The sequence below is a fragment of the Pipistrellus kuhlii genome, unplaced genomic scaffold, assembly GCF_014108245.1.
Source record: "Pipistrellus kuhlii isolate mPipKuh1 unplaced genomic scaffold, mPipKuh1.p scaffold_m20_p_10, whole genome shotgun sequence".
In the NCBI taxonomy this organism is placed as follows: domain Eukaryota; kingdom Metazoa; phylum Chordata; class Mammalia; order Chiroptera; family Vespertilionidae; genus Pipistrellus; species Pipistrellus kuhlii.
This window is the reverse complement of record NW_023425405.1, coordinates 24,259,539-24,285,128: the sequence shown is the minus strand read 5'-3', so window position 1 is coordinate 24,285,128 and position 25,590 is coordinate 24,259,539. Positions and strand designations below refer to the sequence as shown.

Below are 25,590 nucleotides of genomic sequence, written 5' to 3'. Positions count from 1 at the left end.
AAAATGCCAGAACTTATGCAACCTACATTTTGGCTGCATGATACTAGTGAATCATGTGAAATATTAAAAACATGTTTGGTCCAGTGTCAGTAATGAGGGCAGTAAGAGCAGAATTATCTGGGTGGGGTATAGAATGTGAGTGGAGACAGGTATCAAAAATGGTTTTCAACTTGGCAACTGAACGTTGTGTCTATTCTCTTCCCTGAGAATAAGTCCTTACTGTATTATAGGGTCCTCTTCTTTCTAGCAACATAATGTACTAATCGACTTTGGTTTAAATCCCACTTTTCTGAGAATCCTCATCAAATTAACCTCATGCTATTCTAAACACTCCATTAAACTGCATTCCCCAAGGCCTGTGATTAGGTTTATTTTGTGACTTTGTTCTGCTTAAAACTTTGTTCCAGCTTTTAAAACATTATACACATAAAATATATGATTAGGAAGCTGAAATATTATATACATAAGGTATATATAAGTAAAATACAGTATGTGGTAAAAGTAGGTTTCCAGTTGTTCATATGGAAAATAATGCAATAATTAATAAATAATATTACAAGCATACTAGTAAACTCTGTTTTATGTACTCACTTTCCTACTTTTACCCTATCTTCTATATGTGGCAGCTTTTCAAAAATTAGATTGCAATGTTTTAAATATTTCACTGGTAGCTATCATAAATTGCAATCTACTTTTAAAAATCTCTATATGTATAAAATATATACACATACATTCTATATAAATATAAAATTCAAAATGAATAAAAATATATGTAAAAATCCACATACCTATATCTATATATCAATTATACAGTACCTTCACTTATCTAAAAAATGCAGTTTGCTTAAATGGCTGAATAAAGAAATCTACTGGCCTTTAATGTTCTTAGTACCTAGTACAGCATTATAATGATGATTATGGAAATATACTGGCAAAGTCTACCATCACTGTATTGTCTCCCATTTTAAAAAAAGTATATTTTGTTGATTTTTTACAGAGAGGAAGGGAGAGGGATAGAGAGCTAGAAACATCGATGAGAGAGAAACATTGACTAGCTGCCTCTTGTACCCCCCCTACTGGGGATGTGCCCGCAACCAATGTACATGCCCTTGACCTGAATTGAACCTAGGACCTTTCAGTCCACAACTGACGCTCTATCCACTGAGCCAAACCGGTTTCAACTTGTTTCCCATTTTTAAGATTATAAATGTAATGCAAGGATAACTTTTAATAATATCTGGTGTTTTTCTTTAAAACGGAATGACTTTTGCCCCAGTAGATTGATGAGTTTCCTGCCCAGATCTGAGTAGGAAGCACTGCCCGCCCTTTGAAGCACTCCCTCCTTCTGATGAAAGCTGATGACTGGCCTGCTGTGATTTCAGGAGGCTCCTCCAAAATGGGGAAATCCGTTGTTTTGATTGATAATGTATTTTCTCTGGTGAACTGCAGGTTCTACAAGGGGCAGCTAAAACATAAGAGCCTAATTTGATGCTGTTACATTTGGATGAAGGCTGGAGCGAAGACAAGCAGGGGCAGAACACTGAGGCAAGGGGGTCCCTGAAGGGAAGAAGGCAGGCAGCTGGGAGCTGGGGATGGGAAGCCAACAATACCTGCCTCAGGCATGGGGTGAGTGTAACAGTATGACCTCTGTGGTTAACACTAATGCTTATACACAAACCTGGAGTGCTTTCTACTCATCATCCACAGACAGGGAGCGCTTTGTAACTCAACCAGTGCTGCCTCGTTTCAGCAGGCAATCCCCAGCACATGGGTAGAAAGTATATTTGTTTTGTAGATGAGAAAAATGAGCCTCAAAGCGGCAATGTGACTCAACTAAGACCACATGTTTATTCACAGAACTACCATCTTACCATTTTTCCTCTTCACAGCCTATTCCTCTGAGGAGCTTACAATCGATTTAGATTTTTGAACAGATAAATAGGTATTGAAAATATGATTAGAGATTTAAAATCAAGTAGAAATTAAGATCTAGTCTTTTTTATTTCTATTTCATTTTCTTTAGCACAACATTAAAAAATGAAAGTTAGTTTATCATGCATAATAGAAATAATTATGTTCATTTGAATATGACTAAGAAAATGTGTAAAATATTTTTAAAATATAAAATGACCTTTAATATTATACTATCATCTGGAAAAAAAAACAGTTAAAATTATAAAACGTAACATTTTATGCTTTTTACTTATATTTTTAGACTTATGTATTCTTATTTTTGTTTTATTTTCCTTATATCATAGACTGGAATTTTCATGTTCCCTGTGTCAAACAATATAGAATCTACTTAATCACTTCAACAATTTCCCAGTATGTCCTTATATCATCGTTTATTTTACCATATTCTCATTGATGGATATTAACATCTGTTCCTATTTTTCATTCAAAACTATGCTGAGATGAAAATCATAAATAACTCTTAGTAAAAATGTCTAAATATCTCCTTGCGATACAATTCCAGAAATGCAACTGTGGTCAAAAGTCACATTCAAGTTTATTAGTACACCCTTCTCTGGAGTGTGAGGATAGATCTTTATTTAAATTCAATGTATGATCCTTCCAATGAAAATAAAAATTCTTATCTGTCTTAATGGTGAAGAAGTTCAAATAGGCTAGTAGATGGAATTTCTCTTTTAGATATTATTGTGAAAATGTTCCTAGTGCTTTTATTCTTTAATTTAGTTAGTGAGAAAAAGGTCTTCTGAAAGTTGAATATGACTGGAAACTGAAACAGGTCAGAATATCTGTGACTTAAACTGCAGCTAGTCCAATGAAAAGACAACCATAACAGAGGCCCCATTGATGTAAGAACTGTTTATCCCTATAGAGATACTCTTGTCACACCGTTGAAATGAATATTTACTAGTGAAGATTCAAATGTGCAAAAACATATTTTGGAATTATCTTTTGCAATAAATAAACTCTCCATGGTTCCACATCATGCCTGCAAGTGGAAGTGTGGACATGTGGATGTTACAGAAGTGCACATGTGTTTGAGATCTGTGGACATGATCATGGTGATAGAATGCAGCAGACACACTCTGTGATTTAGGATATAATGTACATGAGGGGGTAACCCTATCCTATATGTTTTTCTTGTCCAACTCCTATTATTTCTTCCTCCAAATTTTACCCACTTTGTATATTTCTTCTCCCAGGATAAGTCCACTGTGATGTTTGGTACCATGATTACTAGAATCATGAGGCTCCTGAGTTGTGATGACAGAAAAACAAACTTTTATTTAGGTTTTCATGGCCACATGCACCTCCCACTGTGCAGAGCACCTACCTACAGGCATCCTGCTTTGTTCATTCTAAGTTGAAGAAAATAGGTCAGGTGTTGTCCAAGATCAATCAGCATAGCTTGAGTATAAGACAAGGTTTTCTTGTACCTACCATATTGATTTGTCTGTAGCTTTCCCTGGGCACAGGACTATGTTTGGATGCTATTAATTTCCACTATTAAGCACATTGGGAAACTAGGAATCTGTTTTAGCCTATTTCTTGCTGATAAAAGAAAAAAACAAGTGAGTTTGTTTAGTTTACAAACATTATGAACACATAAAAAAATATGCACTACATGATACTAGATCTTGAATGAAACTCATTAACTTACTATTAGAAACTTACTAAATTACTTCCTAGTTTTATTACAAAAAGCAAAAAAAAAGGTTGCTTTAAAGGATAATTAGATTTTTTATTACAAAAGGAGCCAGCTTGAAGAAGAAAGAATCCCCTTTTTAAAGAAACATAGCATTAAATAGTGAAATCATGACTCTGAGTTCTTGGTACTGATATCCTTCTTAAATAGTGTATGAAGATCAGAACAAAGGGAGAAAGTGCTAGGTAGGATTCAGAGAAGTTCCAGGTTGGTATTCCTGATGTGTAAAAAAGGTGCCCAGAAGGTGAAACACTAAAAAGGATGTGAGTGCTCTGTATGCACAGCCAGCTGCTCATGGTCTAGGTGCTCTGGATTTACCACAATGGGAAACAAGACTTCTATTGCTTTTAATGTTTAAGTCTTGATTGTGATATAGGAACACTTAGGACATGTAAACATGTTGGAAGTTCAGTGCTGCCATAAAACAAAATTTACAGATACTAACATCATCAGATGTTAATCCAGTGCATCTTTTGTAAAATGCATGGTTATTATATTATATTAAATTATGAATCAATAATTCAAAATGTATATGTGTTACTTAAAACTGTTCATCAAACCTTTCGAAAATTTCATCTCTTTTTATGTTGGCATCAGTTGTAGTTTTACTATTGGGGACATTTAACTTCCCTGACACTATTTGTAGTTATCTCAAACACAAGTCCGATATTAAATACAAAGATTCTGACATGAATGTTAAAAAACATAAGCTCTCCTATTTTTCACCTGTCCACCATCCCTATGGCTGCCGTGTGAAGGTACCAGAAGACTTCCTTTCCTAAGTGCCACTGACAGGATGTTGTGCAGTGACCTGCTTTTTGACCTCCTCCTGCACCCTGATTAAGATGAGGCGACTGAAACTCTTGATCACAAGGGACTGGAGAGTCCATGTGGCTAGTGACTGAAAATATACTGCAAGACTCAAGTAAAACAGACTGTAAATGTGCTCTTCAGTCAGGTGAACTTGAAGTCTATCTAGGGAAGGAGTTAGAATAAGTAGAACTCCAGAGAGGCTCAGTCTCCTGGTGGGATGGAGAGAACAGAAGGAACATTTTGTCTTCACAAATTGCACAAATAGGTATGAGTCATCTGCTTTGGAATTTTCCAGTAAGCTCATTAAAACGAAGATTTCCTGAGCCTATTGCAGATTGTATGAATCAGAGTCTTAGGATGGTGCCCTGGAATCTGTTCTTTATAGATTCAGATGATTCTGAAATAAACTAAAATGTAAGTATCAGTGGTTTAGAGAAAACAAACCCAAACCTAGATGGCCATAGAACTGATGAAGTGATTGGTGGTCTCTGAGTTAAGTGACTGGAGCCCAAACAGTTCTTCCCTTCAGGGCCCAGAAGTACCTGGGAATTAACCGCCAGGTGAAACAATCTGCAGAGAAAACCCCGAAACACATTCCATGAGGCACAAAGGGATTAAGCTTTACAGTAAAGGCTGACTTTACAAGCAAGGAAGCGAGGTGCAGGTGAGTTATTCTGCCCAGAAATGTCTTTCACTGGGAATCCAGCCTTTCCTTTTACAACTAGGTATACACCAGCTTAAAGTATAACTGATGTGAAATGTGATGGTGACTGAATCCACTCATATCAAAGACTTTCCAAATAAGGGACTGGTGGCAGGCAGACCTTCTTTTGTGGAATACAGATGAGAGAGGAAAAGTCATGATGAAGAGAGAGGACAAAGAAAAGAATGAAAGTTTAGAACAAATCCAGCTGTTTTTCTTCATGTAAAAGTCCTACAATAAGTAGTTCGGGGAGTGTCAGGCTAGGCAAGTATGGAACTCTCATTTCATTCCATAATGAGCATTTGCTGAGTGGGCATTAGTCCTTAATTGGTAGAAGTCAAATAAGACTTTTTTTTTAATATTAAGAAGCAAATATTCGATAACTTTGTAATTCTGTTTTGTTGACAGGGTGTATATAGCAGGCTGTGGGAGAACAGAAAGTGGGGTTCTAAATCAGATTTGGAATGACAGGGTATTCCCTGAAATAAACGAGAGTTAAGTTGAATACCAAAGAACCCATCGGAGTTCATTAACCAGAAAAGGAGGATTTGTGTTTGCATAAAACATTCTAATGTTCTCCACATGCCTGGAGAAGGGAGAGAGGTGCCAGTGAAACTATAGGGAGACAGACAGGACATAGATCATGCAGTATTTTGGGACATTAATTTGTTCAAATGTTTTATGGCAACACTGGAGATTTATTAAAGGGTTTTAACCTGAGAACTGATGGCCTCAGATTCTCAGTTTTGAAATTTCAGTCCTGCTGATGTGTGAAGGATCAACTAAAAACTTTCAAATCAGGGCTGGGTGGTCCCTAGAGTGATACAAAAGTGGGGAGAGCCTGAGCTGAGATGTAGCCCTGGAAGGCAAGGTGCGATACAAATGATACACCAGACACAGAATATGCTGAACTTGGAAAGTGATGAGGTGCGGGGGTTTTAGGCCAAAGGCTTCAGTGACCAGGTTGGTAATGGGCCATTTACTTTATAGGTATTATAATACAGAAGGAAAGGCAAGTCTGGATGGAATGAAGGAAAATATATGTTTATTTTCAAAACGCTGAGTTTGCTATATGTAGGATGTTGAGATGTTTATACAGATTCTCCCTGTGTGCCAGTCACTGTCCTCTAGGCAATTTAGTGGATCTAGTGGAATTTTCTGGACTAACGATAGAGGTGAAGGAAACTTCACTATTTAATGAAACTGAAGACATGGTTAGGGGAAGTAAGGGGTAGCATATAGGTGAGAAGGAAGGCCAGAGGGCAGGTTAGGAGCATTACTATTTCAGGATGGGGCCACAAGATTTTGACTAAGAAGCAATGGCTTTAATCAACCCAGATTGAAATGAAGAACTAGCAGAGTTGTAGAAAAAGAAAGAAAGAAAGAAAAAAAGAAAGAAAGAAAGAAAGAAAGAAAGAAAGAAAGAAAGAAAGAAAGAAAGAAAACTGATACAAGTAGAGGGATCTTATATAACATATAAATTTCCTATTTATATGTCTTAACACCAATTTGCCAATATGGGTCAGCACTGGGAGCAGATTTAGTGAAGTAGGGAAGATGGGAATCATGGTGAGGATTAGCTGGCTTTGGAAGGGGATAACAAAGAAAGACAACTTCTTCAGATTGACTGTATTTATGAGAAATGTTGAGAGAGTCCTAGGCTTTACACATACGCACTCTTCATTCTTATCCTCTCCATGCCACTGTTTTGTAATTTCTTACATTCCTTACTTCCTTTCACTCACTTGACTTATGTTCACCTGCAAGCACTAATGTTTGCTATGTGAGGCTCTCCTGAGATGAAGTTGATAAATAAAGTTGAGAGAAAGAGACAGACAGTGAGAGAGAACATGGAGTCCCTGGCACCCAGGGAACAAAGATCCATGATGACACCAATGGCTACCACTTTTGAGGACCCGCACTATACCTGCTAAGGAGCATCCACTTCACATACACTTTAAATTCTTTTTAAAAAAACACACACAAAAAAACTAAACAAAGTACTTTGCCAGGTGAGTATTTTATTTTTCTTATACAGGAAGTGGGAAGTGAGGCTTGAAAGGTTAAGTCACCACCTTGAATCACACAGACAGTAAGTGAGAGAGTTGCACTAGAATTTCAGTATGTCTTACTCTGTCATCTACTCTCTTTTTAAAAACATCTCAGGAAGCAAGGAAAAATTGAACAGCAGGGAAGTTCAAAGAGTCAAGAATCAATGTGGTCCCACACATCTGTCTCTGCTAAAGCCAGCGCAAAACTCTGAATAGTAAGAACCAAGACAGTGGCCAAGGGTCACTGGGTTTCATTTCCTGAAACCCAACTTGATATCATCTGGTCAGACAAGTCACAACTTTAAGGAAAAAATATCTAATCGATTTTTTAAATATGCCATTTTTGAAAGATAGAGCAGTTGAATATTAACCACTGGAAGAACATGTCCATGCTTAGAAAGCTGAAGGACACGAGGCTTTCACTCTGTTCTCTTTTGCTGAAAAGTCTTAGAATGATCCCAATGCCTGGCTGTGGCATCTTCTATTGCTATCATATTGACTATTTTTATTACAAAGAGAGGAAGGTTTAACTAAAAGGCTTATGACAGTTCCTTAGTTAAGAACTTGCATAGTCCTATATTATCCTTTATCATTGTTCCCCCTTGTCTGCTGAATAGGAGCTGCTTGAGTTAACTGTCATGAAGCTTGTTCTGGACAACAGGAAAGAAACAAGTGTCCCTTTACAATGTACAAACAACCTATTTGACTGATTTCTGGAACTACACTAGTTCCATTTGTTAATTCAGACTTTCCTAGAAGCAGAGCAGGGAAGAAGTGGGAATGATTCTGACATGAAAAAGCTTCTACTAAGTGCTTAATGTCTTTTATGACATACAACTCTTACAGGTTGCAAAATAATTTAGACTAGTTGGGACTACAGTGTTTTAGGGTTATTTGCTAGGTGATCTACAGCATTTTGTTAAAACAAATATGTTGGAAAACAGAGAAAGTAAACTTGAAATGGATACATTCACTCCATTTAAATAAATATCTTTGCTGTTTTGCCTTGTTTCTGTCCCTTAAATCCTCCTAGATTTACAATTGAGTGTTGATAATTGCTGAAAACAGCAACGAATTTTACAGAATAACTGGCTCTATTTGAAGACACACATTTCAATGTGCATACTACATGGTAATAAATAGATTTTTCCATGCAACTTCTGAAAACCATTCTCATTATTTTTAGTCACATATCATGTATATGTGTGAGTGTGGCAACATTTCATAATTTGAAGGTCCTTTATAGTTTTTAGAAGTTACAAAATAATAGAATTAATTGCTTTGAATTTAGTCATTTTGTACCAGGAAAATATTGATTCCTTTCCCAACACCTTTAATTTCTAATGGAGCTTGAAATTAACTTTGGGTTTTAATTCTATTTTATTCTGGTTTTGTACATCAGGACCATTCATAATGTCAGGACAGTGCTGAGAGAACCATTTCTGAGCCAGAGCTCAGTGAGCTGTGCAACATTCTAGTCTCCATCCTTCATAGAGGGGAGGAAAGGATGCATGGGAAGGTATATTACATTAGTATTTTAAGAATGAGTGATCAAATAAAAAAAGTTAGCTTGTAAAAAGTCAGCCATAATCACTTGTGGTAGTTTGCATCAATGTGTGTGTGTGTGTGTGTGTGTGTGTGTGTGTGTGTGTGTGTGTGTGTGAGTGTGTGTGTGTGTGTGTGTGAGAGAGAGAGAGAGAGAGAGAGAGAGAGAGAGAGAGAGAGAGAATGGGAGCATAAGTCCACATTTACCCAGTTTCAAAATGGCCAAAAGAACAAAGGACAGAGTTCCACTAATCAAAAATGCCTTGAAAATGAGCTGTTCTGATTCATAAGGTCCACCAGTTATATATTCAAGTGGTATATGCATACACTGATGTATGCATATCACAAATACAAACTACATATTGTAAAATAATTTAAATATAGTCTGCCTGAGATTTCCAAATGTTCTGTAATGATTTTATATTGCCTTTACAAAGTGTAGTGATTGTAATATCTTAATGCTGAAACCTAATGTAATGGTCTCATACACATGCCCATAACTAAGTGAGTACCCTCTTTCTCTCCAAGGCTCCCTAACTTGCTCTCACAGCAGCTGTGCTCAAGCTGATGACATCTGGGGAGGACAATGCTATGAACTATGGGGCATGGCTCCTCTACTATATTTTCCAATAGAAAATCAACTTTTCAAGGCTGTGTCTCAAAACAATCTCCATGTTCTAGGAATTTTCAAGGCTCAAAGAGTTGAAAAGGTGTTGCCAGAAGGGAGACAGTGCAGCAAAATACACATTTCACAGAAGAGACAGGGCATGAAGGGTTTGAAATTCCACCTCTGCCATGGACTTTGGACATCAGTGTTTAAATCTGTAAAGGAGAATGATATCATCTTCCTTGACGTTTAATTGTGATGATTCCATGAGATTGTGATATCATCTTCCTTGACGTTTAATTGTGATGATTCCATGAGATTGTGAATGTAAAATTCAATAGTTAACATGCTTCCTTCTTTGTTGACTTTGGTCAACTCACAATGCATGTTCAAACTTAAAAAGTTAATCAACAGATACTAACTACTAGGTTTTGTTAAAAAAAAAAAAGGGGGGGGGATAGTTGTCTACACAATTTACATTCAGGGGGGAAAACTGAACAAAACATTTTGGGGAGAGAAAATAGAGAAAACATGCTGATAATAATTGCTGTGGAAAGAAGACAAAATGAGTAATCACTTTAAACTGGAGTGATTAGAGGAAATTTCACAAAATAGCACAAAATAGAAAGAGACCCTACAGAGTATAACATTCAAATGTGGTAAAAATGAGGAGGAGAGCATTTTGGAATGGATTTGGGGGGATGATGTAAGCAAAAGTGGGGAGGTAGGAAAGCATGAGGGGACATGTGGAACTACGTATAAGAATGGACGTGAGCATGCGCAGTGCAGTGAACTGTGTCCTGCAAAATCTTATATGCACTTAAAACTCAGAATGGGATTATATTTGGAAATACCCTATGTACACGTAATTAGCTAAGATGATTCATTCTGGAGTAGTATGGGATCTACATCCAATGACTAGTGTCTGTATATGAGAAATGAGAGGGAGGTTCAGACACACAGATACAGAGACACACAGTGAAGACAGAGGCAGAGGTTGAGGTTAAGACTATAGCAGCCAAGAAACAACAAAGACTGCTGGAAACCTCCAGAGGCAAAAAAAAAAGCAATGGGGAATTCTACTCTAGAGACTTCAGAGGGAGCATGACCCTGCCTCCAGGACTTTGAGATAATACATTCCTGTTGTTTTAAAAGCCCCCAATTGGTGGTCATTGGTTAAGACAACCTAGGAAACTGATACACATAACATTCCATCTCTTGAAGTCATTTATCAAGAAAAGCACAAAAAATACCTCTCCTTCAACTATTTACTGACACTCTTCTGGTTGGGAGTAAATTAGAGTCTTTTCCTCTTGGTTCACCAGAATATTTCAGTGGCAATCAGTTCTGTTCAAATGGAAGCCTCCTTCTTGTGTTATTTTCGATAGAGCATAATTTGGCATAGAGAAATTATTATGGGCCAATTATCAGGGACAACTATAATAATAAAAGAGTAATATGCTAATTAGACTGGGGGTCCTTCCTGACAAAAACGGGACTGAGGGTACCCAGCCCTGGTCTTGGGTGCCTGGGGCCGGCTGGAGGAAGCAAGCTTGGGTCCCAGGTGCCAGAGGCAAGCGGTACCACAAACTAAGGGAAGGAAGGCCTATGCTTGCATGAAATTTGTGCATTGGGCCTCTTGGGCCTATCATATAAAAGGAAATCTATTCTGTTACATAGAAGGAAGAGGAATATTATTATAAAATGCTGTATCCCATAGAGAAATCCTCCATTGTGTGGGAAGAGGACTTTGTATGTTCAGAGCCGGATAAACATGTCTGTATGGCTGTTCCCAACATGATATATGTGGATGAGTCTACATCCATGCATGTAGGTACTATTCCAGTTCAGTTACATAAATTTATTTAATATTTACCAGGCACTGAGCAATGATCCAGGCACTTTTGTCCAGAGATGAAAAAGAAACAGTCAGTGTCTAAAGAACCACAGTTACCTTAAGTGTAAGGTGATTGGTGATGACCTAGATCAGTGGTTTTCAACCTTTCTAATGCCGCAACCCTTTAATACAGTTCCTTATTGTGGTGACCCCCAGCCATAAAATTATTTTTGTTGCTACTTCCTAACTGTAATTTTGCTATTGTTATGAATCATAATGTAAATATCCGTGTTTTCCAATGGTCTTAGGTGATCCTGCTAGTGGTTCCCAATCTTTGGGTTGCCACCCACAGGTTAAGAACCGCTGCTGTAGAGCCTAAGACCATTGGAAAACACAGATATAGATATTTACATTATATAGATTGTTCTGTTTGAAATATGCAGAAACTCTCTACCATCCACAGGTCATTCTGTAGAAAGTAAGGAAGTCAGAAAGTCTAGTATAGTTAGCTTTTCAATTCAAAGCTAGTCCTTCTCGTCCCAGCCACTCCACCAAGTTCCCTTGCATCTTCTCTCCACACACTACCCTTCCCCAATGTCTTCCCCCTTTGAGAGCATGTAATCACAAACCGGGGGAGATAATTGGCATAAAATTCAGATACCAATATCTTAATATGCTATTATATTAATAACTATTTTAAAATATCTACTAAACTGTGCCTCCTCAAACTTCATATATTTATTCTTATTTTTTAAAGCCTATGGACAGAAAGCCCATCTCCCCAATCATCAAAGTTCTTACTTATTGTACTTTTGAAAAACAAAAAGTTCCCTAAGATGCAAAATGACTCTACTCAGAGTCCTCATTTAAAAGCACAGTGGGAACACAGTTTCCTTAAACTAATCAATAGAGGCACTGTTGGAATCTAAATGATCCCAGCATGAAAATTACAGTTTGCGCAGATTAAATGTGCTTTTGTGATTGCCACATGTGAAATTGATGTTAATCAAGTGTCAAAGTGAAGCCATACCTGGGCGAAGAACCACATCTGATAGAATTTAGAGCTCCTTATTCATTTATCGCATCTTAAGATAGGTAAGTACATGGGGAGCATGGGGTATGACAAGTAGGAAAGAGAATTTCCATTTTAAGTGAAAACTAGAATACTAATTCAATGTCTCTTAGGATTTTTAATATAGTAAATAAAGTACTTTGTCTTTAAACAAATGTTTCTACTGTGTAGTCTTTCAACATTGAATATATATAGAATGTAGGGAAATGTTTTCTCTTAATAAACTTCTCTGATTACTAACAGCAATTCAAATGCTTCTCAATAAATTTGTTTTCCATACTATTTCTGACCAAGAAAACTGTATCTGATTCTGTATCATTGTTTTTATTTCTAAAATGTGTGGTAACCCCCCCAAAGTAGTTTTGGGTGTAGAAATAAAGCTAAGTGAGAATGACCTCTATCCAGTGGAGCTGTGGCAATGTCACAGAGGCAAAGAAAAAGTTGAAAGACTGGGCCAATGCCACATTGTACCTCATATTAGTGGAAGGTTTGTTCTGAGCAGTGGATGCAGTGTCCACGAGAAAAGAAGGAGGATTCTTTCTGTATTCACCATACTTTGACCATCACTGATTCACTGACTCTGCTTTCTCTCCCAGTCCCTGCCCCACTTCTACACCCAGTAGCTCTGGTCTCCCCAGTAGGTGCCATCATCACACAGTAGATACTCACACTACTCACTAGGAAGCAAGTAAAACTGCCTCCAGTTCCCACCTGCCTTCCATAAAGGCATCCAAGGTTTAGATCCAAGACTTCTCTCTCAGAATTGCAAGGATACAAGACTGTCTCCATTCCTGAACACCTCTCTCCTGTGGAAATCCAGAACACTCTAATTCTCTCATAAGTCAGCTTGATTTAAATAATTATATAAGGGCAAGGGAAAAAAAAGAGTCCTTTTGGACAGTAAATTAACAAAGCTTGTTCCATTCCCCAAGCTTCAGGTAGTTTGGGAACTTTCAGAATGGTCAACCTGGCCACACAAAATGCATGCTTTATTATTTCAGAAAGTCTAGATCAATTTCTCTGAAACCATTAATGAGGTTTAATATACTCACATTTTCTGAAAAAATATGCTTCACATTGGATACTTGAATGTTCTCTAAGAGGGGAAACTCATTGACAGATAGCCATATGGTAGAAAACACACATAAGGTTTACTAGAGTCTGAATTCTTTTGTTGGATGGATGTAAGAAAATAATTTCTCTGTCCAAGGCAGAACACTTAGAGGTGTTTCTTTTATCCAATCTAATCAGATAGCTTCACTTGGCCTTATCCATCATAGCGGAAGTTGATCAGAGAGTTGGCAAGTAAGACATGTTTAATTGATGTCTCAGTAGACTTAGATAATGGCAAAGAGTATTATTGGGACGTTTTGATGCCTGCTAATGAGTAATGACAGCGATTTTGCTTGTGCCAGTATCATCTGGCATTTGGTGCTGGCATCTGTGATGGCAAGAAAGGTCTTTCAAGAGCAGAGGAGTCATATTTTGTTGGTAGGAACCATCATAGCACTTTGGGGACAAAATTATATGATGAGACCAAGGAACTGAAAGCCATTCAATATCTTTCTCATTTCACTTGAAAGTAAGACCATATTTTTTAGTCAAATCCCTATACATTTATAGAACTTCACTTATACTTGACTAAGTTAAAAGATTTTCAAATAAAACATTTAACTAAAATTTAAAGCGGTCAGCTGTCAGGACACCCAAAAAAGTGAACCAGCAAATTTTTCTTGGAAACTATTGCACTTGTGTGTAAAATGCTTGCTTTTGGTTGCATTCACTATCTAGACCAAATGCAACTGTCTAAGCAGATTTTTGCTATTGGAGTTTGGTTTCTGCTGGCCCACCTCCCACATCTTTTTCTGTTATTCTCATTCTGAATTATCAACCAAACAAGACTCGTAGCCTTTTAGTTTTTCCTTGAAACCTTTCCCAACCATCTTGATTCATATTGTCCTCTCTTTCTAGTTAAACATACTGGTCTTTATAACAGTTTGGCACATAAACCTCAATTGCTTTCTGCTAATATATGTTAGTGTGTCCTGACTTTCCTGTTTCCTTTTTTAACTGCCTTGTCTACATTATAAGGAAGAGGTATAAGGAAGAGGGACTCTTATCTGTATTCTGTATCCACACAGCATGCTGCATACAAAGCAGTCAAATATATATATTATTATTGAATGAGCTGTAACCGTCTTTGAATTGGAGATAACCCTATATACCATGCTTGTAAAGTTAAAGAATTGAAATAGCCATAGTGACCAATGTCAATATAAAAGCAAAAAAAAAAAAAAAAGATTTGGTAAATATTATAAGGATCAAAGGAGAAACACACTATTTTTAACTTGAATTTTTTCTGGGGTTTTTTGAAAATATACAAATGTCTCTAAAGTTTCCCTCTGTATCTTCTAAGTAAACAGGACTCTTCTCATATTGCCTTTCCCCTAACTGAACTTAGCAAAGGTTCAGAAATTAGTGTTTTCTATTCTTTCTCTTTGCCCTGAACCTTGGATAAGACGGTCCATGGGATTTGAGCTACAGGGGAGTTTAATGAATAATGTCAGTTCCCTTAAGACCTAGCCTCTGAGAAGTTCGCAGGAGCATAGCTCCTTTCTCAGGCAGGTTGATTGTTAATATGCATTTGCAGACCAACCTTTTGCAAAGGCCCTTATTCAAAGAGAAAGCTATATTTTTGAAACTATTGAAAGAGTCTTTGTAAAACTGAAATTAAATCCTTTCTATGAGTAATCTTAGCTATCTGTCCAAAGCAGGCATGAAAGAAGGGATTAATTTGAACACTAGGCTGCCTTGGAAATGGAAAGGTCTTTGACTGTGCTTCTCTAAATGACCTGCACTATTTTAATCCATTGTAATTTATTTGCTTGTGGCTGGTAGATAGAAAGGCTTCTGATTCCCCTCCCAGGTAGTACATTCTCATTCCTTTCCATCTTATTCTATCAGTGGGTGTCAGGTAAACATGTCAGTAAAAGACCCTCTATTTTTTTTTGTAAATAAATGTGATTTCAGAAAGTGACACTTCTTGTCCTTTCCCTCTTTCCCTGAATGTCTCAGCTCTTGTAAGAAAGTGAACTTCCCATCTGGAGGATATATACACCAAGCAAGGCTTATTATTATTTGAATTATACCTATTTTATTAAAAATTGCACTCTCTACCCAATCCCCTGCCTATGCTGTATCCTCCTCTCTCTGATATCTCCCTGTCCAACTGATCAGAAGAAAATCCCAGAAATAAACAAATACTCTGACAACAGAATCCGAAAAGATAAAAGAATTGCTTTGAATTACAAAGAATTTGTGACAATACTTTAAGGTTTTTCCATGTAATTACATTTATAAATATTTTTGTGAGCATGAAAAGTTTCAATTCAGACTGTAAAAGGTAAGCATGTGTTACAATTTACCCTCAGTCCACAATCCCAATGAAGCAGAGATATGAAGAGGAGTGATGATTCTAAGAACTGTTAATGAAATTATATAATTCTTTGAAACACTACATTCTAGTATTCCTGTCCTCTTCCTTTCTCTACCCTACATTTCAGCTCTTATCCCACATGCAGAATGGAGTCAGATGTCAATATATTACTGTCAAAAACATAAATAAGTGATATAAACTCAGTGCCTCATAGCCACTCTTGAATGATAAGAACACACTGAGCATGTGAAGTAGGTATGGAGTATGAATAGAATGGAAGGATGAAAAGGAGATAAATATAAAATACTTTGGTAATTGTTCACTTTATAACAAAGAAGCATGATCTGGGTACCTAATGCCATGTCTAGATTAGAAAGAGCAGATTCATTCTATGCAACCAAATCATCTGGCATAGCCATTATTTTTGTGAAAAAATCATCTTATCTTTTCTGTGAGTATTGGCTTAAATATTGAGGACCCCTTAGATCTTTTCTGTAAGCCTTACCCAGTGCTTAGTATCCTTATGCTACTTACAACAGGCAAAAATTTATTTGTCTGCCTGTTATTATTAAAGACTTAGTGATGCCCTGTTAGTATGGTCAATGGTCAGAGCATCAGCCTGCACACTGATCAGCCTGAAAGGTCACAGGTTTGATTTGTAGCCTACACCTCAGTTACGGTTTTGCTCCCTGCCCCCAGTTGGGGCACTTATGGGAGGCAACCAGTCAATGTGTCTCCCTCATTTTGATGTCCCTCCCTCCCTCCCTTCATCTCCCTCTTCCTTTTACCCTCCCTCCCTCCTTCCTTCCCTTCTATACTCTCTGAAAAGCAATGGAAAAATATTCTCAGGTGAGGATCAACAACATCAACAAAAAGACTTAGTGGTACAATAAAAGTTACAAAAAGATATAGGATGTTTTCAAATTTACAAAGCATTTTATGAGAAAACTAGAGGCCTGGTACATGAAAATTTGTGCACTTGGTGAGTGGGGGGTCCTTCAGTCAGGACTGCAAGTCCAGGAGCCCTCAGGGGATGTCTGATGCCATATATATACACATATATATAAAATGTATAATGTACAATATGTAATATATAATATATGATATATGACATATGATATACAATAATATATGATATACGGTATATGTTATATAATATATAATATACAATATATAATATAATATATGATATATGATATATGATATATGATATATGATATATATGTATATATGAAATGTTTTAAAATAGCTCATACAGAATCTGCTAGCACAGTAGCAACTATACTTTATTATCTAAGATGACATTTTTTAGTGCAATCTACTTTGCCACTGTTATTATAAATTTCAATAAATTACTTTAATGAATGGTGTCTTAACATGGCACCGTGTTTTCCCCAAAGATTATTTGAAATGTGTAGGCTTATTTGCTCATATTCTGAATCCCTCTATATGATGTCTTACAATGTTATAGCTCTTGGGATTGCCCTTGCTGGTCTTATTATCACTACCCTTTCTGCCTTCCATTAATCCATCTTTGATTCTCTACCCTCCTTTTCTGTTTTCTTTTTTTTCCTTTAGCTTCACTCTCTTTTCATAGCTTCACTATCATAAAAATTTTATATAAATGGTATTGATGTTTTTTAAATATCGATGCTCTATATTTTCTTCCCTTCATTCTGAGCACATACTACATACGGGGGGAGAAGAGTGCTCTGGGGACGAAGTGGGGATAAAGTGCTCTGGGGAAACCGAAAGTAGCCCTGTCCCTCTCAGATATGAAAGTCCAGTGAGGAAGAAGTCACATTATTAAATAATCACAACAATAAATGCAAAATCACAGCCAGCACCAAGAGAAAGAAATATGTTTTAGAATAAGAGGATTTGACATAATCACAGGGTTATGGAAAGCTTTCCTAAGGAGGTGACTACAGAGTTGAGGGATGAGGAGGAATACGCCAGATAAAGCAGAGAGAAAGAATGTGCACAATCCTGTGGTGATGGCAGTGGCAGAGACAGGGAACAGTGAAAGGGTGTAGCACATGTATGGAAATCTGAAAGGAAGCCAGTGGAAAAAAATAGAAGAAAAGTATGATTGAAGACCAGGTTAAAGACATAGCCATACAAGTAAGTCCTTAGTAGCCAGTTGAATTTATAGCTTACAGATTGAGTCCAATTCCATGAGGACATGATTCTATTCAATGACCACATTTTAGAGAGGGCAGGGGTGGATAGCAATGCTTCAATTCCAAGTTATCTTCATTGATGCCTAAGTCTGTGGTAACTCCAAATGGGTAGAGGCACCACTCTTCCCAAGGCTAATAAATCTAGAAGATGATGCCGTAGGTTGGTATGGCTACAAACAAGTAGGATTCATTTCTTTTTAAAAAATTATGTCCTGAAACACATGTGGAATTACTTATGAGTATAATGGTGTGAGCTACTGAAATCCACTCACTTTTCCTGTGTGCGTTGATAAGATGCTGTGTAATTTATGGTTTGCAAATTTATAGACCCAGAGTAATAGCTCCAGAATGCAGAATATTTTCCTTTCACGTTTCAATTTTCCTCTGACATTGACTAGTAAAAACTTTAGTTTTGTATTTGTGGACAATCCCAGTACCTGCTCCTTTTTAGTACTTCAAAATTCAGAAATCACATAATTTGAAAATGAAAAGAGATCTGTGTAGGCCTATTAAGTTAATATCCTCTTACTACCTCTGGAAAGAGCCATGCCTCTATATCTGGGCAAGGTGAGAATCTCTATTTTAATAAAAACATATCTGGACAAATATTTTCTCTCAGAATGAAGACCTGAAATTCAATAATTCTTATAAAGTTCTATTCCTAAACATTGCTTATATCTATCAAATATCCTATTGCACTTGTAAAAATAGCCAAAAGTTTTTATACTATTGAAGACATCTTGGAGATTTTTAGGGCAATTCCACATAAGGGATTAATATTATAGGTAAGGATGAATAAGGTCAAAGTTAGATCCCAGCAACATGAGAGAAATTTCTGCCAAGACCTGAGAGGAGACATAGTGTTTTTAAATTTAATTTATGTAAATTAGAGCCATAAATATGAAGTGTAAGAAATGCATGTGGAGAAAAAAAAAAAGAGAAGATAATTAGATTCCAAAGAGCACTTAAAGTACTGGAAAGTAAGCTTCGAGACCAATTGAAAAGTGTTTGTGCACACTGAAGGAAAAAGACTAGCTGCAAACATGGTTTTTATCACAATAAAGCATGTTTCGAAGGGCTGGCATAGATTAGGGGTTGAGCATCAATCTATGAACCAGGAGTTCATGGTTCTATCCCCAGTCAGGGCACATGCCTGGGTTGGGCTAGATCTTTAATGTAGGGCATGCAGACGGCAGCCAATCAGTGATTCTCTCCCTCTTCCTTCCTCTCTGAAATCAACAAAAATAAACTAAAAAAGAAAGACATGTTCTTTAACATTTGGGAGAATGTAGTAAAGGCAAGTCAACATAACAAAACAAATAAACTTCCAACATGATCATTCTATCCTTTCTGTTATGATTTCATGTTCTGATATGCTGCTGGTCAGTTCTTAGACATTCACTGAGAACTTTCCTGTGAGCTGACCATCTCTGGGCAACTGCGATTCCCCTGTGGGATATCCTCACCCAAAGGATGACTTTGACTGGGGTTTGTAAATGACAATCCTCTGAACCCTATAGGGATTGTGTTTGGAAATAAATTGTCCATGTATAAACAGGCAAATAAACAAAAGGAGAGAAGTTTAGGACATATTCAGATCACTTTTAAAACTCTTTAATTCCTCTTGGGGAAAAACAAAACCAAAATACTATGGGAACCAACCATTCACTTCAAGCCCAAATCTGCCATGGAAATGAGAGCAAACCATGATTAGCAGCATGAAATTAAATGACAAAAAGTGCAATGTGGGCGATTATTGATAGAGAAGTTCAGAGCAAAGGGATGATTATTCTGAAAGGAATGAAATGGCTTACATATGTTGAGACTAACATATGCTAAACTTACCTATGTGTCTTCTATAAGGCATCCCATTTAATCTCACTGGCTTTATGAGAGTGCTGTTACTATACCCGTTTGACCCGGGAGATAACTGAAGTTCAAAGAGTTTACTTGTAACTCCAGGTTACAAGTAAGTAAGTGGCACAGCCAAGTTCAAGGTCAGGCAGTGTGACCTATCATAAAAGGGCTTCTAGGTTCCACCTTGGACTACAGCCTCTAGCATGGATGATCACAGGTACTGGACAAATAATTATATCATCCTGCCCAAGCTTGGACCATGTGAAAAATATGCTGAAATAGTAACCTAATTATAATGTTGGAAATTCTATTGAATATTGAATTATAATGAACTTTAGACTTGACTTAGCTGTTCTTTATCTCATTAACAGGTACTATAAAACTAACATAACTCCTTTTCAAAAGGGATGCTTAGTCCTCTGCAGAAAATGAGGTGAAATATTTAATAACATTAAAACAGTTCAAAACCACAGAAGACAGAATAAGTGACTGGAAGTCTTAGCTCACTGGCTTTTAGAACTGTAAAAGACCCCAGAAACATTCGGTCAAGAGAGGAATAAAAGACATCCATGAAAAGTCAAGACTTATAAGGGCACACAGAATGGTCATCTCACAGCTAGCATGAAGCCGCTGTTTTTTCACTTCAATGCTCTTGCTATGAATGTAGTCGCCTACTAAGAAAAAATGTACAATGTCTCATTTTTTTCTCTAAATAATATATTATATCTATTATATATATTGATATATTATATATATTATATATATAATTGTTATTTACTGGGCCAGACATTTTGTGCCAAACTGAATGACATATATTACATATATTTTTACATTGTTATTTACTGGTCCAGACATTCCCAATTTTTAACTAATCAATGGGAATAAGGCAGAGATAGTACTGGTCTTTCAGCTTAATAGAAAGCACTTACCCTTCAATAAGCTACCAGGTATATATTATTTTTCTCACAACAAAATAATGGACGGTCAACTCTATATTGAATTATGCATTATGGTCTTTGAAGTTCTATTTAGCACACATTGGATTTTCAAGATTTTGGCCTCATTTAAAAAAGACAATGAGGGATCAGGGTCAAATTGTTAAAATGCACAATTCTACTGTTCTAGATATAAAAATGGAACAAAGAAGAGTAGGAATGAGCAGCAGGATGGAGATAATTTTCCTTTTTTATATTTACAGCTTGCACTAGAGTCAAACCTAAGCACACGTAGGATGTTTCTAATACTTATAATTTTCCTATTTTTTTAAAAATCAACTATTCAACCAATAGCATATTTTAACCCTTTTAAATTAAAAAAATTAAAAATACTATTCTTTGCTATTTTAGCAGCTGAAAATATAATTTGCTTTTCAATTCAATATCAAAAGTGTTCACTAAAATAGGAAACCCTTAAAACCACCACCAATTTTTTTTTCTATTTTACTTTAGTGTTTCCATATTCAGAAACAAAGTTCCTTAGAGTTAAAGGTGGTATTTAAAGACAACACTATATAAATTAAATTGGTGGAGTGAAATTCTTCAATTTTATTAAAGTTATCTAATTCAAACTTATATAATCAGTATTATATTCTGAAATTGAACATTTGGTGTGACTGGAAATTTTAGTTATTACTCTTTTATTGTAACTAATTTCAATATCAGTTTTGTTTTTTGTACTTTCTCAATACCTATATATAACAATATTTTTCAGATCATGAATTACTAAGGGTCTGTTTTATATTATTCTGTATATCTTCCTATTATTGTTAATTTCTTAGTTCTTTTTGTCTCTTGTTTTTAAATCTCTCTAAACAAATTAATAAGTGCAATAAAATAAATTACAAATGTTTTCCTTAGTTGAAGTCTCCCAATATATTCTGAACACACTTTCTGGCTGAATGTGACTATAAATAATGATAGAAAAGGCACAGGGAATTATATTGTATTTTTAGCGTCCCCAGAACTCCACCCTGATCATATTTCACTTGTCTTTGCTTTTTAAAAGAGAAGAGAAAGCAGTCTGTGTAAGAGGGTTTGAATATGAAATTTTTAGTCTTTCAGAATATTATGATGACTGAGGAGACTGAATCTTTCTCCCTTCCTGCCTCCTGACACACACACACACACACACACACACACACACACACGACTTTCTTTCAATTATATGTTTTATGGCAAATCTGTTTTCCAAAGTGCTCTGTAAATAGCATGCATTTTTGGAAAGTTAATATTACAATTATAGAGTTAATATTCCTTTAAAAATGTTCTTTGAATTATAAAACATTAAGTTTACTTACCTTTTCAGGGTGAAGCTATTATATAAAACAAGGCCCTTCTGTGATTTGCTAGTCACCCTTGCATGTTACATTTTATTTTTAATTAGAGGCCTGGTGCACAAATTCGTGCATGGGTGGGATCTGGTCAACATGCCCCAATGGGGACCAATTGTTGGTGGGCCAATTGGGAGGAGCAGCCACAGGCCTTTGGCTGGATGGTCCCACCCCCAATCAGGCTATAGGGGTGCTGATCAGGGACTAGGTTAGCCGGGGAGAGGGGCTGCAAGCAGTTGGCTGGCTGGCCTGGCCCCTGGTTGCCCCCCCTCTCCAATTGGGAGCAGGAACAGCCAAGGGGAGGGGCCATTGGAAGTTGAGGGAGCCAATCAATCAGGGCTCCATTTGGGCCCGTTGGTCACCGCAGTGTGTTTCACATCGACCTGTCATTCTGATCTCTCTGCTTGTTCCATCCTTCAGGTCCTTTGGCTTATATATATATATATATATATATATATATATATATATATATATATATATATATATATATAAATTCTCTCTTTTTGTTTTTATTTTAGATATACCACTTCAATGGGCTTCATCCCATTTTCTAACTTTTCTTTTTGTACTCTAAATAAATGTAGCCAAATAGTTGTGACAGAACATGAGACAACCATTTCCAAGAAACTAAATGTTCAAATTACACTCTGTCTGCCTCTCTGATGAATTGATAAATGAGGATCCAGTCAGAGACATCACACTACCATAATTTTCCAATTTACCCAGATTGACATGGCTTGGGCACATTGAGTCAAATCCAAGATCAGCATTCCAATTTTAACTACATGTTTACATATCATTAGAAATGTTCCTCTTTTTTTGAGTTGTTAGGCATGAAAAATATATTTTGACAACTAGAATACTGTTCTGGAGAAACAACAACAAATCTGGGTTTTTCTGAATCGCGTGATTTAGCTTGTGGACTAATTCAGGTTGCTGAGTTTTAAAGCACAGCTAAAGACCTGGGAATCTCATGTAGTACAAGTTCAAAGTGAGATGAATTGGCACTCACAGTTGTGGCAGGTGGCCCCACTGTATCCGGTCTCATCACAAGTGCATTTGAAGCTGTCCCACGTTTGTGAGCACTTCCCACCATGCTCACAGTGATTGGGCACACATCTGTCAGAGAAAGAGACAAACAGAAATAAACCAACCAAAAATGGGATTTATGAGTGGCCAGATTCCAGGCTGTCTGGGCAATATATCATTACAATGCCTGTTTGCCTTACCAAGACAATTAATCCTTGTTAGTTTGAGCAGATTAATATGATTTGTGATGGAAGGTGCCAAGCGCACAAAAGATGATGTATTACAGGCCTGGTGTTTCCCACTTTTGAGTAAACAGTAGAAATTAACAAACAGTTGAGGGATTCATTTGCATATCACAATTTCATTTTAGTTTTATTTTGCACAAAAACAAAGACACTAGCTAAATTTCCTCCTGGTGAGAGATGAATGATTAGCCATCTTGGTTCCTGCCCTATTCTTTGTAAAGGCCAATACCAAGTCAGAAAGGGGTAACACTGAGTTTTCCATAGCAATTTGAGGTTCTGAAATAATGCATGGCAAGGGCAATGAAAACATACCAGCCTGACAAGAAAATATATGCCTAGCTGGCTAATAGAAGTCACCTACTTAAAAAGGCAGCAAGCATAACATAGAGGGTGAGGAGAATGTAAGTTTGTATTCAAATCTTTGTCTATTTATTAGATGGGCAATCATGACTGTATAATTTAACCTTTCTGAATCACAATTTTCTCATTTGAAAAATGGAGTAATTGTACTTATAAAGTTTTAGAAATAATGTTCATAAACTACATAATTACTAGAAAGGATAAAAGAAGGCCAATAAATGAATGGGAGCTATACCTGGACCATAGCTTTCAAGGCACAATGCATAGCTTGTCTGTATCTTAGCAATAGTGAATAAAATTGAAATTTGTTTAGGAATACTTCTACTTCAATAGCACAACACTTTCCTTTGCCCTTATCTTTTTCATCAATTCCTCTCTCCAACTTCTCCACAAACTGATTCTTTATGATCCAGGTTAACATGCTCACAAATAACAAAGGTATTAGTTATTATGTGTTAGCATTCATAGGACATTTCTGAATTTGAACAGAAAACTCTTTAAAATAGAAAAGCACACATAAGGAATTGTTTGATATTGAAACGGACTCAGAACTGTTGGACATTGAAATTGAGACTCAAACATTTTTTGTTATTATATGTTTATTTCTAGTCTGCAGAGGCAATATTTTTTAAAGGAAAGAAATGGGGGGAAAATAGATACAGAGGCAAAGAAGCATTGAACAGACTATCAAACTACAGTGGGAAGGTAGTGGAAGTTAGGTGGGGCTGTAAGAGATCAACCGAAGGACTTGTACGCATGTATATATGCATAACCAATGGGTACAAGACATGGGGAAGGCAGGTGAGGGCATGTACTGAGGGTAGGGGAAGCCATGGGGAAGTCAACGGAAGGAAAAAAGGAGACATATGTACTATTATTTGCAATACTTCAAACAATAAAAAAATTAAAATAGAAAAACCCATCAAGAATGAAACAGCAGAATCTATAATAGTGGGTCATAGGTAATGGGCTGATGGAGAGGCATCCTGCATAGAATTCCTTAATTATAATGAAGCCTTATAAATTTCCTGCTGAAAAATAAGATAGAATGGGCTCGGATATAGCATTCTCCAGCCCTGTTCTTTTTTGAGTTACCATCAGCCAAGTCTAAAATAACTATAGCAGAGCATGCCCTAGTTAGGCATGGGACCTCCAATTCAAATGTAGAAATGTTTTTCCTCTACAATGCTTTGCAAACCTTTAGTCATGCAACAAACATGGGAAGTAGAAGATGAAAAATTTTAGGTCATTGCCTTTCAAAAGCTTACAACCCAGCAAAAAAATTATATATATATATATATTTAACACCCTATTTTAAAATAGTTACAATTTTCTAGTTCTGTCTACTTATCACCTTGCTCAAAGTTTTGTGTACTTCTTTTTTTTTTTTTTTTAATTTCAGGTAGGAGAACTACTTTTAACATTTCTTGTAAGGCAGGTCTAGTGGTGGTGAACTCACTCAGCTTTTGTTTGACTGAAAAAGCTTCTATTTGTCCACATCTGAAGAATATCTTTGCTGAACAGAGTATTCTTGGCTGGCAACATTTACCTTTCAATACTTTGAATATGTCACTTCGCCCTCTCCTGCAGTTTCTTCTAAGAAATCTGCTTATTATCTAACAGGGATTCTTTTGTAGGATCATTTCTTTTTTTAGCTGGATGCCTTTAATATTTTTTATCATTAACTTTTGATACCTTCATTATAATATGTCTTAGAGAGGTTTACTTTTTTGTTTTTTTGTTTTTTGCATTATGATAATAAAGTGGTCTAACAGCTTCATGGACTTGTATGCCTAGTTCTTCCTCCAGGTTTTGGGAATTTCTCATCTGTCATTTTCTTAATTAAT

At 36.4% G+C, this 25,590-nt stretch overlaps 1 protein-coding gene across 1 annotated transcript in view; it reads right to left on the bottom strand.

Moving 5' to 3' along the window:
- CNTNAP2 (contactin associated protein 2) overlaps window positions 1-25,590 on the bottom strand; it is a 1,655,787-nt gene that overhangs the window by 628,043 nt on the left and 1,002,154 nt on the right. The window contains exon 11 of the mRNA XM_036429148.2: window positions 23,122-23,228. Within this exon, the coding sequence (XP_036285041.1) occupies window positions 23,122-23,228 (107 nt within the window). The remainder of the gene's footprint in view (window positions 1-23,121; window positions 23,229-25,590) is intronic.